The following is a 16,336-nucleotide window of genomic DNA, read 5'->3' as shown; positions in this document are numbered from 1 at the left end:
ATTTGATGTATTCTCTTCTCACCCATGTAAGGTGATGAATGATAATGAGGGAGCTAGATTTCCCTGTTTTCAATTGCCGTTTTGTAAAACAGGATACAGGGCTAAAAGTTTTACAGACATTCACTTTTAATCCTCATAAGAGCCCTGTGACTTGACGAAGATGAAATTATGGACACTTTCTTTTCTATATTCCAGATTTCCCATATGAGGATGCAGTTCTATAATCAGAAAAACAGCAAATACATACAACAACAATGCTTTCATTTCCCTCTCAACAAAATTATTTTCTCCACAATTTTACCTCATAGCCTGCTTTTTCACACATTGTTCTTATCTCATATGTGGATTTCCATGTCATTAAATATTCTTAGAAAATATGGTTTATACTAGCTCAATAAATCCATATATTAAGGTAAACTAGCTTTATTATCTATTTGTCATAGGTCATTTAGCATAAATAATGAATCATCCGCACAAAAAAAAAATGGGACAATTTAAATCACATTTTCAGACTATTTAATAAGCTTGGAAAATGCTCTTGATGTAAATGGAAAAAAGTAAGCTGTAAAGGTATGAAATCTCCAAATCTTGTAAAATATAAGCATGGACTTAATGAGAAAGAAATCAGAGCTAACATTTTGCTGAATGGCTAGATGGTAAGATTAAAGTTAGTTTTATCTTTTATTTCACTGAATTTCAGAAATTCTCCACAATGTCAATGCATTTCTTTTACATTCAGGAAAGAAAAAAAAAGATCATTTAAAAAGTAATTTACTGGGAGTGATCAGGTAGAAAATATAAAAGAAAGTTTGGATCAAGATGGTGGATTGTACAGAAGTTTTTCCTTCACTGCTCTCATATTCCTTAAACTGAAAGAAAATAATTTGTATGTATAAATTCTGTGTATGTGTGTATTAAATATTATTTTTTAAAGGCTTTGTGAGGAATTCCTGTAAGATAGGGAGCAGATTGAATGGCTGTGAAGAAGGCTGACAGGCGAAAAGCAGCCAGAAAGAAGGAGCAAGGGAGCCGGCCAGTCTGGCTCCGGTTTGAGGGAAGAGGTCCGGGAGCGCGTGAGGAAATGAAGGAGAGCCTGAGACTGTGTGGACTGAACGCGGGTGCGCGCACTGACCCACCCTGCTGCTACAGACCGAGCGGAAGGAGGAATGGCAGGGGGCGGGGCCGAAGTGCAGGCGGGCTCAGAGGGGTCGGATTCTTGAAGCAGCAAAAGCCCCAGCGCCAGAGCTAGGCCAAGCAAAGCAGCGCTGCGAAGCAGAGGCCGCAGGGACTTGTCAAAGACCCACGGCTGCCTTCGCCTTTGCTGCTGCAGTCAACTCTCTTATTCCTTGCCTACCTTTCCCGTCGTCTCCTCAGTCACCGTTTCGCAGCGGCAACACCATCGATAACAGCTAAGTGGTCAATTCTGGGACTTGGGGTTGGGAATCAGGGCGGGTGCGAGGCGTGGGCAGTACAAGCCAGCCCGCCATCTCCTGCGGCAACCGCCACTGCTGCAGACACTTCTCCCGAGCGGAAAAGGAGAACACTGTCAAAAGGCTCACGCTGTATCAGTGTCCACCGTCAGAGTTAGAGCGTTTTTGTCAAGACTTGGCGAAAGCCTTTTGATTGGGGAAGGGAGGACGCACTGTGAGATCACGAAAACAGATATAATATTGAATAGTGTTGACTTTTGGTCCTCTTAATCGAACAAGTGTCAGCTTTGCTTAAGCCTCCTTAAACCCTGAGCCATGTCGCCCCCAACAGTGCCTCCGATGGGTGTAGATGGCGTGTCCGCATACCTGATGAAGAAAAGGCACACCCACAGGAAGCAGCGACGCAAGCCCACTTTCCTCACGCGTAGGAACATCGTAGGCTGCCGCATTCAACACGGTTGGAAGGAAGGCAACGAGCCGGTGGAGCAGTGGAAGGGCACAGTGCTCGAGCAGGTTTCTGTGAAGCCCACCCTCTACATCATCAAATATGATGGCAAAGATAGTGTATATGGACTAGAGCTGCACCGAGATAAGAGAGTTTTAGCGCTAGAAATCCTTCCTGAAAGAGTGCCAACTCCTCGCATTGATTCTCGTCTGGCAGATTTCCTGATTGGCAAAGCGGTGGGGCATGTGTTTGAGGGTGAGCACGGTACGAAAGATGAATGGAAAGGCATGGTCCTGGCGCGAGCTCCCGTGATGGACACTTGGTTTTACATCACCTACGAGAAAGATCCTGTCCTTTATATGTACACGCTGCTGGATGACTACAAAGATGGTGACCTGCGCATCATTCCAGATTCCAACTACTATTTCCCTACAGCAGAACGGGAGCCTGGAGAAGTGATCGACAGCCTCGTGGGCAAGCAAGTGGAACATGCCAAAGATGATGGGTCCAAGAGAACCGGCATTTTTATCCATCAAGTGGTGGCCAAACCGTCTGTCTACTTCATCAAGTTTGATGATGATATTCACATTTATGTCTATGGCTTGGTGAAAACTCCCTAAATACATTGTGCTCTTTACAAAAGTCGTAGAACTATTAAATGTAAAACATGTCATGTTCTTGCAATTGTGAATTTTTGAGAAAAGTTTTGGTGTCAGAGATTCAGGAATTTATTACTTGTTACTGATTGTGCCTCCAAATCTTACATTGACTAGTTCCACAGTTTTGTCCCAAGTTTACATTGGTACTTTTGATATTGCCTTGTTCTGTAAGTGAAGAGCTAAGTTGGGTGCTAATAAGAAATTGAAAAGTATTCATGACCATTGGAACAATGAAAAACTAAAGAAAAATTAATGGTGTAACTCCACACCAGGTCCTTTCCCCCATTTCCCCCATTTTATTATCTCCCCTCTTTCTTATTTCCAGGTAACAAATGTTAAGAATATGATGTATATCCTTCCACGTTTTCCCATCCACTTGCAGAAAGTTTGTTGTAGTCTTTTCTGTAAAAATGAAAAGCCTTCTCATTTCCCTGTAATTGTTTTTCACATTTGGAATATTCATCGTATCTTTTCTAATCAGTAGCTATGAATCTTTCTCTGTCCCCCTCTCCCTTTCCCCTCCTCTCCACTCCCTGTTCCCCTCTGCCTTTTTCTCTCTCTCCTTCCCTCTAGCAGTTGCATATACAGTATATTTATGTACCAAAAAAGTATTCAACCATTCTGTTATTGATAGTCACTTAAATTATTTCCTTTCCTTTTCTCACCATAGCACTGCTGCCATACATTCTGGTGCTTTTATTTCTACTGGGTAGATTCCCAGAAATGGAATTGCTGGTAAGAGATATATTTAATTTTAAGAGATATTACAAAATTACTATACAAAATGAATGTGCTCATTCTCCAGTATCCTCTCCATCAAAATTTGCAAATGTAGAAGGTAAAAAATTACGTAGTATTTTTTTAATAGACATACTCAAGGAGGTGTTTTGTTTTGTTTTGTTGACTGTTTGAATTTTTTTCTTTTGTGATTTTCCAGTTCTTATCTTTTGTTTATCTATTGAATCTTTGATCTTTTTCTTATAAGTTTATAGGAATTCTTACTATATTTCTCTATGGTACATATTAATCATGTAGCCCATTTGTATTTTTTTCCATTCTATCATTGATCTTGACTTTATTGATGTTATATTTTACTGTACAGTTGTTGCCGTTGTTGTTTTTTAATTTTTAGATAGACTAATATCTCCTTTTCAGCTTTTTGGCTTCTTATCTTTTTCAGATGAATGCCCCCACCCCAAATCATACATATATTCACCTACATTTTTTCTAATTTTTTAATTAATTTTATTAATTTTAGGTTTAACTAAAGCATCTGGAATTTATTTTGTATGTGGTATAAGATAAAGGTCCAACTATACATTTTGTTCACATTGGATTCCTGATTATACTATGATATTTATTAAATAAACTACTCATTTTTGAGTTTGTGAGCCAGTATCCTATTGTTTAACATTAGTGGCTTGACCATAAATTTTGAACTCTGGCAAAGCAAGTTACCTCTCATTATGTTTTTTTTTTTCTTTCCCTTTTTTTTTCTTTCATATAACTTGTTCTAGACATTAATTCTTTCTATGAAAATTAAATGCATTCTTTCAAAATTCTGATCTTAGAATTGTGTTACATTTCTGCATTTCTATTTAGAAGATTATTTTAATAATATTAATCCTTAACACTCAAGAGTTTGGGTACATAATTAAAATCTTTTGATTTTGTATTTGTAATGTTCTTCATATGGGTCTATTATATCTGATTAAACTTACTTCCAAGTATTTTTACAGATTTTGTCACATCTTGACATTTTGACTTGGGTATTTTTTCTTCCTCATTTGTAACTTCTTATTTTTGACAATACAAACTACAGATAACTTTTTTAAAAAATATTTTACCTTATATTTAATCAGCTTATTAAATCCTCTAAATTACACTTTTAAAAATATGTAATATTTTCAACCTTCTGTGTAACAATCATTTCACCTGCAAATACAGATTATTTTATTTATTCAAAATAATATTGAATAATGATTATGACAGATATGCATGTCTTGTGTAATTTTCATAGAATTGTCTTTACTATTCCCTATTAACATGACATTTATTGTTGGTTATTGGTAAATTGTCATTAACCACTAAAATGTTTAAGGAGTTTCTTTATTTCATTTTTTAATTCCTGTTTCATATTAAGGGGCTTACTAAAAAGTGGTCCCTGAAGTTTATCAAATATCTTTCAGCATCCACTGATAAAATCATGTGATTGTTTTTTCCTTTAATTTGTTGATTTAATGAATTAGAGGAGTAAGTATTTGACGTTGAACCAAACTTGTGTTTCTGAAATAAATCCTACTTGGTCATGTTGTAATAATCATTTGACACATTGCTGGATTTTAGTTACGAATTTTTTATTCAGAATTATTGCATTTACATTTCAAAGTGAAATTGCATTTTTTCTTTTTTACCCTGTCTTTATCAAGTTTTGTTTTTCAAATTGTGCTAACTTTAAAAATGAATTTGTGAGTCTCTTTTTGTGTTCTGAAATAAACAGCCTTAGAATTAGTTTTTCTTTTTATTTAAAAAAGTTTTTATTCAAATTCTAATTGTCCTTTGAAAGTTAGCTAGTACTAAACTGTAAAACAATTTAATTATGGTGCCACTTTTGAAGTTGATCCTTAATCAGCCTTCTTATCTCTCCAATGGTAATTGGCTTATTTAAACTTTCTATTAAAAAAAGAATGTATGGTTTCTATAAAATACAAAATTTAGAGTTTTCTTTATTATTAACCTTCTTGATTGTATTATTCAGATGCTTTATGTCCTTGCATATTGCATATACATATGCATATTTCCTAAATAAGTTCAATTTTGAAAACATTATAATAAATCAGCTATAGTGGTGTTTTAAATTCTCTTTGTATTTTATTTATTTTGAAAAATTAAGACATAATATGGAGAGTATGTAAAATATAACATTTGTTTACTGTTGCCCCAAATCAACAATGTCCATATTAAATAATTAAAATATTAACAATTTAGTATACTTACTTTAGATATAGATTTATATTCTTTAAAAGTCAGAAAATTACATATATCCCTTTCCCAGAAAATTTCCTCACTCTGCTGAGGCAAACACTAACATGAATTTGGTGTGAATCTTGTCTGTCTTATATATTTACCTCAAATATAACCAGTCATAATTGATAATAGTATTGGTTTTTGTGCTTTTCTAAATTTTGACATGAATGGTAAACTTTAAATCATGTGGAATTTATTTTGTATTTTTATTGTAGAAATAATTTTTTTTCTAATTGGAAGATTGATTGCAACAACAAAACAAGCAATAACACCAACCATAGAATACTTTGTTACTGCTCTAGGTATTTTTACCGCTTTTGACACTCAGGAATGCTTGACCCTAGCTACAACACTAGCTATTGACTAAGAAAGACAAAATTTAAGTTCTCATGAAGACTGTATCTTGGCTATAACTGAGGCAGATATCCACCACCACCCATGACTTCAAGACCAGAACAAGGCCTTACATTTTCCCATGATAATATTATGGGGTTACCCCACATTCTGACACTCAGAGAAAGGCTGGTGTTAATCTAGGCACTGTTATAAGACTTTGGGACACAGCAGTGGACAAAAACAAAAGCCTTCTTTTCTTAACACATGATGGTTTTTTATCCTTTAAGTAGCCTTCAGTCCAATAACAAAGATATAAGGTAGGTATAAAATAATTAAAAATGTGATAAATGTGTAAATGTTTTGGTGATAACTAAAAGGTTAGAAGGATGCACATGTTAGGTGAAAATACAAATATATATACTTTTTAGATATATAATAATAATGCTTCTTAGTCCCTGCTTTCTTGCTAAGCCTCAAGTCCTGAACCAAACATTATACTGTTTCATGATAGAGGCTCAGCCCTGGCCTAGGACCTGAGGATAGAACAGTGAAAAATCTATACAAAGTTTATGCTGTTTTAGAGCATATATCCTAGTGGGGGAAGGAAGAGCGTCACCACCACCCTTAGGCCATGTATTATTTTACAGTGATTTGGGGATATCCCAAAGCTTGTTAATCTTAGGAAGGATTCAGCATATTTCTGTTTTAGAGGTTGAGTATATAGCAGTGAGCAAAGTATGAAAGTATGTCTTAGTGGAAGGAAGATAGAAAAAAATCAATGTACTGTGTTTACCTACTATGCTTTTACCACCTAATTTTCTGTGTTCCTAGACTAGAATCAAGTTTTGGATTGTTCCATGGTAATATTATTGATATCACACTTGCTTACTTGGAGTCAGAGGGAGGCTCAGCCTTGACCAGGCAGTGAAGAAAACTGTCAGTCTCTTTCTCTTCCAACTTACATTCTGTTGGGTAGAGAGTCGCCCCTATTCTTTGGGCCACCAGTCTAGAATCAGGCCTTATATTGTTCCATGGTGATATTGGAAATCTCTCATATATTGGTGCTAAATCAGAGGCAAGACTGGAAATGATTATGACACTGTTTTAGGAAGGGGAAAAAAGCAGGAACAAAGTCCTCATTCCCATACCCCTTACAGTTTATACCACGCTGGGTGGACCCAAATTCTTACTTTTTTCTTCCTAACATACTTTATACATACATCAGGCCATGATGATTCTTTGAAAAAAAGTAAAGCAGGGTAAGTAGAGTCTTGGACATACCACCTTATTAGGTGAATAGAGAAGTTTTCTCAGAACAGATGACATTTCAGTAACACCTGAATAAAGTGAGGGTAAAAACCACAGGTGTTAATGCCTTGAGACAAAATGTGCCTGGAGGTAGCAGCCTAGTGTGTTCACTATGGGAAGTGAGGAAGGAAGAAGGATAATGGAAGGAAATGAGATCAGAGAGGTTGCCAGGGACCATATCCATGTACAATATTTTGGACCAAGGAACTTGGATTTCAATCTGAGGGAAATGGGAAGTTACCAGTTTTAAGCAAAAATGTGACAGTTGTCTTTATATCACTCATTGAATAATATGATTTGAAATACCTCCATCATCTAGTAAGATCTTACTTGGCCTTGGGTCTTTTTTCTTCTCAAAATCTCTAGAAAATTCATCACCTCCAATATATCCAAGGCCTGAGTATGCCAGCTTACTAACTCTGGTTCTTGGCTTTCTTCAGACAAGGAGGATGAAGAGAGATAATGTCAAAGTGAATACTCATGTTTCCATAGTTCCAGATTTCCAGAACTCTTGAATGATGTCATGAAAATGTCAGCGACTAGAGTAAAGGATCATAGCTGGGAGGTTATAGCAACAATTCAGACAGGAACTTGTGAATTAATAATTTCAGAAATTAATATTAAGAGACATGTGAAGAGAATTAATATCATGGCTGATTATCTGTGTAAGGAAAGATCTCCAGGATTATGAATTACCTGTAGAGATCAGAGAGTTAATGTGTGGGAACTGGGAAGATTTGAGAGAGTGATTTTAAAGGGAAAGAATACAAATAAAAGCTATAGTAAATATAGGTGTAAAGTTATCTTTTTTTTTTTTTTGCTTTTATTTTAGTATGTACCATAACAAGCTTGAAACAAGTGAATGAGATGGAAAAGGTCTACATTGTCTGTTGTTTGGACAAAATCTCTTTTATAAAGAAAAAGTTATCACTAAATTGGCTGATTATATTACAGAATATTCCAAATATGTTTATGAATTTACCCATGACTACCCAAGCTATGTTCAAAGTTTTTGAAAATGGAAAAACTCAATGTTCATTTCTTCACATAATTTCCACAACCATTCTTCATTCCCTCATTAAGCACTCATATCAGAAAGGATATAAACTTGTTTTTAAAGACATATTCTAGATAATCCCAAAAGAAAGATACATAGGAGTTTTTCATAAATCAGGCTTTCTACTCTTGTTACTTTAATTCATACTTGTTTATTTTATAATTTATTTATTCATAGGATGAAGCAAAATATGCAAGACATTTTTCTAGAGGCTGAAATACCAAGATGAATAACACATAATATTTTATGCTTTATGTAGCCTTAAAACCAATGACAAAGATATAGGTGGGTATAATACTCTATAAAACAAGGTAAAAATAATGTGACAAGTATCATTAAATGGTGAGAAGGGTGTATTTGTACTATATGAATTCAGATGAGAGAGGTACAGAGAGAGACAGAAACAGATGGAGACAGAAGGACATCATCCCATTGAAGTTGACCTTCATTATGCAAAGCAAATATAGTATTCAGGGTTCTCCAGAGGAACAAGACCTATAGGATTCATTCATTCATTCATTCATTCATTCATTCATTGTGGGAATTCCCTCATGCAATTATGGAAGTCAAGAAGTCCCATGGTTTATTTCTTGGTTAGAAGAGGTCCAGATCCTTCACTTACCCTTCACCTTAGAAGGGATATCTTGACATGTTTCATACCACTGGACTCATAGAAATGTAATGAATGTAGAAGTCCCCTGAAGCTTAGCTGTATTTATTTGTCACCTTGTGACATGCAAATGCCTTACCAATAAGTCTAGAGAAGTTACTATTTCTCATCACTATCAGTGCAATATTTTGTAGAAGGAAGGTGATTAAGGTCTTTGTGGGGAAAAATGACATAGGGCTAGAGAGTTGATATACTCCTAAGGCAGGATAATGAAGGTGTATTGCTGGCCTTGCCAGCTGAAAGCAGATTACATCTGGTGGATCTTATGGACAAGGATGGTGGAGAAGGCATTCACAAGATGAATAGCTGCATACCAGATATCAGGGAATGTGTTAATTTGCCCAAGCAATGAAACCACAACCTGGTAAACCAGCTTCAATTGGAGTCACCACCTGTTTAAGCTATTGATAATTCACTGACATTTTCAAGATCTATCTGTCTTCTGCACTGGCCAAATGAGAGAGTTGAATTGGGATGTGGTGAGAATCACTACTCCTACATTTTTCAAGCCCCTGTTGGTTCCACTAATCTTTGCAATCCCTCTAAGAATGCAGTATTCCTTTTAATTTACTAGTTTCCTAGGTAGAGGCAATTCTAATGTTTCCCCCTTAGCTTTTCTCACCTTTATATTTCTCATTCCATAGGTCAGGGAGCTCATGTGGGGATTCTGCCAACTGCTAACAATGCCTACTCCAATTATGCATTCTGGAACTGGGAAAGTAACCGTGAGATGAGTTTAGGGATGCACTGGGACCTCTGTGAGACAGAAATGGACTAAAAGTCTCTTGGTCTCCTGACCTCTATAAGCTCCTACTCTGACTGGAGGGCTACAGTGATGTTTTGGGTCTCCTAGAATCAGTGATGGTTCAGAGCCAGTGTTCAGTAGCCCTCAAAAGTTTGGATTACTTCTTTTCTTCAATGTACAGTTACCCTGGAAAAAGAGCAGGGGTCCTTTTGAGAAGGAAGTCCTTTTGGGTAAGATTAACAGTATACATTATCCATACTTGATTGGGGTTCTTTAATAAGGGAACCTGGCCTCCCCTTATTTCAAGAAGTTCTGGGTATGTTAACAGGCTCGATTCTGAAAATTGATTGAGAACCCGTGACTTTGTTTTTATGATTCAAGTTATACGTTTTTTTCACTTAACTAGAACTTTTCTGTTTATACAGACCAAGTAAGAATGTAGTAGGCTTCCCATTTAATTCACTTCCAGGAACATCATAATTAACTAGCCAATGCCAATGCATGAGCCAGACTATTTTGATTATTGCTTTGACTCTGCTATCCATTATGGTAGTCACATCTGCCTTGCTTCCGGTGGTTGAGTGCCACCATTTGGCTCCTGACACCCCAATCCAGTTACTTCAATTTCATTTATGTTTTCCAATTGAGTGGATGTGTTTTCTACTCTAAGTTCAGGTGTACAGAGAAGAGGGATCACAAAGTTCTTCAAGGGTGCTGGGGCTCCCCTCACAGATTTATTTCTCAAAGTATTGGAGAAAGGTATGACTTTTGGACTCTATGTGAGTAGGTCTTAAATCACAAATCCACTCTAACATTCCAATTGCCTATGAATCTGAATCCCTTTCTCTACATTAAATGAAGAGAGGTTGCCCATTTTCAATCAACCCATGGTGAGCTTTCTTGGTCCATGTTTCAGCCAAGCAATAAAACTGTTAAAGATCTTTTTAACTCTCTAAGCTTCAGCATCAAATACTGACTCTTTGCTTAATAAGCCCATTTCAATACATTTGGCCTGATCCAACTTTACCTTCCTTGTACCATTATCCCACACCCACAGTATCCATTCCCAAATGCATGCTCAGAATTTCCCCTTGTATAAATGATAAAATGGAAGTGGTTCACTTGGAATATACCACATTTTCTCATGGGTCACAATCTATACTTCACTTTCAGGAGCTTGCTGGCACTTGAATCTAGTTGTGGGTTTAGAAGAAATAGGAGGTAGTGGAGGAAATAGGAGTAAAATAAGTATAGTCATGCATGGCAACTAACTGAAGGGAGATCATTATTATTTTCTCAGCCAATTCAGGGCTAATCCCCTCAGACAGAGGTGGAAATGCTGACAGCAATGTTGGTGGGGAGGCAAATATCACTTGGGGTGGGGATACACCTGCCACTGGGGGTCAACAGGTGACTTCCACTGAAGTTATTGAGACCATTTGTGCTAGAGGTAGGAAGGCCACTTCTGCTTGGAAAGAAAGACATCTTCCACTGGCAATAAAAATTCATCAGGATTTAGGAGCACAGTGTTCCCAACTTCATCAGGATATCCACATACATTATTATCCTAATCTACAGGATCTCATTCTTTTCTAATATATGCCCACATTGTAACAGTAGACACCTTGCAAAGCTGGGAGTTCAAATTGCATTGTAATTCAGTGAAAACAGAATTAGATTCTCCATATGATTATCCCAATTTCATTCCTGTGGCTATAGGACATAAGAGACTCAGAGTACTCAGAATAGATGTTAGCTAATTTTGCACCTCTTGAGGTGATATTCAAATTTCTGAGCTCATTCTTCTCTCTCATACATCATCCAGCAATGTTGGGAGCAATCAGTTTTCTAAAAATGTGACAAAGTGTCATATACAGAGTTACTTAGCCTCTGGCTTCATATTAGTGATTGATTAGAAGTATCCAATGTAGATATTTTACATATCTCTGCAAACAGATTATGCCATGGAATAGGAATACTCTACAATAGGAAATAAAGTCACTAAGTTAGCTAGTTAGTTAGTTGGTTTTTGCTTTAATTCCACTTAGTTAACATACATTGATATATTTAGTTTCCAGGATACAATTTAGGGATTCAACAATCCCATACACCACCCTGTGCTTCTCAAGATAAGTGCACTCCTTAATCCCCATCACATATTTAACCCATCCCTCCCCCCATCCACTTCCCCTCTGGTAGCCATCAGATTGTTCTGTATAATTAAGAGTCTATTTCTTTGTCTCTTTAGTATTTTCCCTTTGTGTATTTGTTTGGTTTCCTAAACTCCACATATGAGTGAAATCATATGGTGTTTGTGTTTCTCTAACTGATTTATTGCTTTAGCATTATACTCTCTACATGCATCCATGTCATTACAAATGGCAAGATTTTATTCCTTTTTCTTTTGATGAAGCCTCAATAGCTGATTTTTGTTTTTGTTTCCCTTGCCTACAGAGAAATATATAGAAAAAAATTGCTACAGCTGATGTCAAAGAAGTTACTGCCTGTGTTCTCTTCCAGAATCTTATGGTTTCAGGACTCACATTTAGGTCTTTAGCTCATTTTTAATTTATTTTTGTGTATGGTATAAGAAAATGGTCCACTTTCATACGTTTGCTCATAGCTGTCCAGTTTTCCAATTATTTGTTGAAGAGACTGTCTTTTTTCCATTGGATATTCTTATCTGCTTTATCAAAGATTAATTGACCATATAAATGTGGGTTTATTTTGGGGTTTTCCTATTATTTTCTGTTGAACTATGTATCTTTTTTGTGCCAATACCATACTGTTTTGATCACTACTGCTTTGTAATGTAACTTGAAATCTGGAATTGTGATGCTTCAAGCTATGTTTTGCTTTAAGGAGGTTGATTTGGCTTTTGGGGGTCTTTTGTAGTTCCATCCAAATTTTAGGATTGTTTGTTCTAACTCTGTGAAAAAAATGTTGTTGGTATTTTGATAGGGATTTTATTAAGCATGTAGATTGCTTTGGGTAGTATAAATATTTTAACAATATTTATTCTTCCAATCCATGAGCATGGGATGTATTTCTTCAATTTCTTTCAACAGTGTTTTACAGTTTTCAGAGTACAGGTCTTCCACCTCTTTGGGTATATTCCAAGGTATCTCATTGTTTTTGGTGCAATTGTAAATAAGACTGTTTTTTTACTTTTCTCTTTCTGCTGCTTCATTATTGGTGATACAAATGCAACAGACTTCTGTACATTGATTTTGTATCCTGCAAATTTACTGAATCCATTCTAGTAATTTCTTGGTAGAGATTTTTGAGTTTTCTATTTATAATATTCTGTCATCAACAGTGAGGCTTCTCCTTCTTAGTTACAGATTTGGATGCCTTTTAATTTTTTGTTTTGTTTTGTTTTGCTTTTGTTGTCTGATTGCTGTGGCTAAGAGTTCTAGTACTATGCCAAGTAAAAGTAATTAGAGTGGACATCCTTGTCTTGTTTCTGACCTTAGGGAAAAATCTCTAAGTTTTTCCCCATTAAGGATGATTCCAGCTACATTGTTTTTCATATATGGCTTTTATTATGTTGAAGTGCATTCCCTCTAAATATACTTTACTGAGGGGCTATTATAATGAATGGATATTGTTCTTTGCCAAATGTTTTTTCTGTGTCTATTGAAATGATGATATGGTTCTTATACTTTCTCTTATTGATGTGATGTATCACTTTGATTGATTTGCAAGTATTGAACCACACTTGCAACCCAGGAATAATTCCCATTTGATCATGGAGAATGACTTTTAATGGATTGTTGGATTCTTCATGCTAGTACTTTGTTGAAGAATTTTGCATCTATGTTCGTCAGAGATATTGGCCTGTAGTTCTCTTTTGTTGTAGTGTCTTAATCCAGTTTTGTTATCAGGGTAATGCTGTCCTCATAGAATGAATTTGGAAGTTTTCCTTCTTTTTCTATTTTTGGAATAGTTTGAGAAGAACAGGTGTTAACTTTTCTTTAATTTTTGGCAGAATATTCTTTCAAAGCAATCTGGTCCTGGACTTTTGTTTGTTGGAAGTTTTTCCTTTTTCTTTCTTTCCTTTTTTTTTTTTGTTTCATTGGGAGTTTTTTGATTACTGATTCAATTTATTTGATGGTTATCACTCTGTTCAGATTTTCTATATATTACTATTTATGTCTTGGTAGTTTATATGTTCCTAATAATTTATTCATTTCTTCTAAGTTGTCCAATTTGTTGGCATATATTTTTTCATAATATTCTCCTACAATTGTTTGTATTTTTGTGGTGGTGCTAGCTGCTATTTCTACTCTCTAATTTCGTTTTTTTTTAATTTTTTTTTCAACGTTTATTTATTTTTGGGACAGAGAGAGACAAAGCATGAACGGGGGAGGGGCAGAGAGAGAGGGAGACACAGAATCGGAAACAGGCTCCAGGCTCCGAGCCATCAGCCCAGAACCAGATGCGGGGCTTGAACTCACAGACCGCGAGATCGTGACCTGGCTGAAGTCGGACGCTTAACCGACTGCGCCACCCAGGTGCCCCTCTACTCTCTAATTTCTTTTTTTTTTTGTAATTTCTCTTAATTTTTTTGTTGTTTGTTTTTTAATGAGTCTGGTTAAATGTATATGAACTGGTGCAGCCACTCTGAAAAACAGTATGGAAATTCCTCAAAATGTTAAAAATATGATCCAGCAATTGTACTACTGGGTATTTACCCATGAATACAAAAATATTAATTGAAAAGAATACATTCAGGGCACCTGGGTGGCTCAGTCAGTTGAGCATCCAACTTCTGCTCAGGTCATGATCTCACAATTCGTGGGTTCAAGCCCCATGTTGGGCTCTGTGCTGACAGCAGAGCCTGGAGCCTGCATTGGATTCTGTGTCTCCCTCCCTTTCTGCCCCTCCCGCACTCATGATCTTTCCTTCTCTCAAAAGTAAACATTAAAATAATTAATGAAAAGAAAAAGATACATGAATCTCAGTGTTTATATCAGCCAATAGCTAAATTATGGAAACAGCCCAAATGTCTATCACTGATGAATGCATAAAGATGTGGTTTATATAATCTATTATCTATATCTAATCTATACCTATATCTAGATATCATCTATCTATATAATATAATTGAACATTACTCAGCCATAAAAAATGAAATCTTGCCATTTGCAATGACATGGATGGAGTTAGAGAGCCTTATGCAAAGTGAAATAAGCCTGTCAGAGAAAGATATCTACCATATGATTTCAGTCATATGCGCAATTTGATAAATAATACCAAGGTGTTTAGGGATAAATAGAGCAAGAGACAAACCAACAAATAAATGCTTATATATAGAGAACAATTGATGGTTACCAGGAAGCAGGTGGGTGGGGGGATTATTAAATAGGTGATGGAGATTAAAAAGTGCACTCGTGATGAGCAAAGGGGGTTGTATGGAAGTGTTGAATCACTAAATTGTACACCCAAAGTGGTATTATACTGTATGTTAACTAACTGGAATTTACATTAAAACTTAAAAAAAGTTTATTTTTTCCTATATAAGTATTGCTAGTCTGGCTTTCTTTCAACATTGATTTGTATAACAGATGTTTCTCCATCCCCCAGCTTTCCATATGTGGGTTTCATTAGGTATATAATGATTCTCTTGTAGGCAGCACATAGATGGATCTTGATTTTTATCCATTTTGTCATCCTATGTCTTTTGATTGGAGTGGTTAATATATTTACATTCAAAATGATTATTTTGTCCATTCTGAAACTCTATGCCTTTTGATTGAAGCATTTAGTACATTTACACTTAGAGTGATTATTGATAGATATGAATTTAGTGCCATTTTATTGCCTATAAAGTCGTTTTTTTCTGAAGATGGCCTCTGTTCCTTTCTAGTCTTTGTCTCTTTTGGTCTTTCTTTCCCACTCAAAGAGCTCTCTTTATTATTTCTTGCAGGGCTGGTTTAGTGATTATAAACTCCTTTAGTTTATGTCTGGGAAACTCTTTATCTCTCTTTTTATTCTGAATGCCATCCTTGCTGGATAAAGTATTGTTGGCTGCATTTTCCCATTCAACATGTTGACTATATCATGCCACTCCCTGCTGGTTGGCCAAGTTTCTGTGGATAGGTTTGCTGCTAAACATTATTTGTCTTCACTTGTAAGTTATAGATTTATTTTCCCTTCTGTTTTTAGGATTTTTTCCTTATCTCTGTATTTTGCAAATTTTACTAAAATATGCCTTAGTGTTGACCTGCTTTTGTTGATTTTGATGGGAGTTCCGTGTGCCTCCTGGAGTTGGATGTCTGTTTCCTTCCCTGAATTAGGGAAGTTTTCATCTATAATTTGCTCAAATAAATCTTTTTCACCCTTTCTCCTCTATTCTTCTTTTGGGAACTTCTACAAAAAGATTGTCATTACACTGTACAGAATCACTGAGTTCCCTAATTCTAAATTTGTGATTCATTTTTTCTTTCCCTCTTCTTTTCTGCTTCATTAGTTTCCATAAATTTTAACTTCTATATCACTTATTCATTCCTTTGCTTCTCCTATCCTTGTGGTCATTTCATTTAGTTGGTTTCACATTTTGTAGTATATTTTATTTCAGCCTGACTAGTTTTTAGGTGTTTTATCTCCATGGTAAGGGACTCCCTGGAGTCTTTTATGCTTTTCTGAAGCCCAGC

General features: G+C 35.9%; 1 protein-coding gene across 1 annotated transcript; it reads left to right on the top strand.

Annotated features, from left to right (window-relative positions):
* Positions 1-1,195: 1,195 nt before the first annotated feature.
* On the top strand, positions 1,196-5,045 carry SPIN4 (spindlin family member 4). Its single transcript, XM_006943778.5, has one exon. The coding sequence runs from the start codon at positions 1,746-1,748 to the stop codon at positions 2,493-2,495; it is 750 nt and encodes a 249-aa protein (XP_006943840.1). The 5' UTR covers positions 1,196-1,745; the 3' UTR covers positions 2,496-5,045.
* The last annotated feature ends 11,291 nt before the right edge of the window (positions 5,046-16,336 follow it).

Source organism: Felis catus, chromosome X, assembly GCF_018350175.1.
Source record: "Felis catus isolate Fca126 chromosome X, F.catus_Fca126_mat1.0, whole genome shotgun sequence".
Taxonomy (NCBI): Eukaryota; Metazoa; Chordata; class Mammalia; order Carnivora; family Felidae; genus Felis; species Felis catus.
This window is presented reverse-complemented; position numbering and strand designations above follow the sequence as displayed.

Coding starts and splice junctions, on each gene's coding strand:
- SPIN4 (XM_006943778.5), top strand. CDS start 1,746: ATGTCGCCCCCAACAGTGCCTCCGATGGGTGTAGATGGCGTGTCCGCA.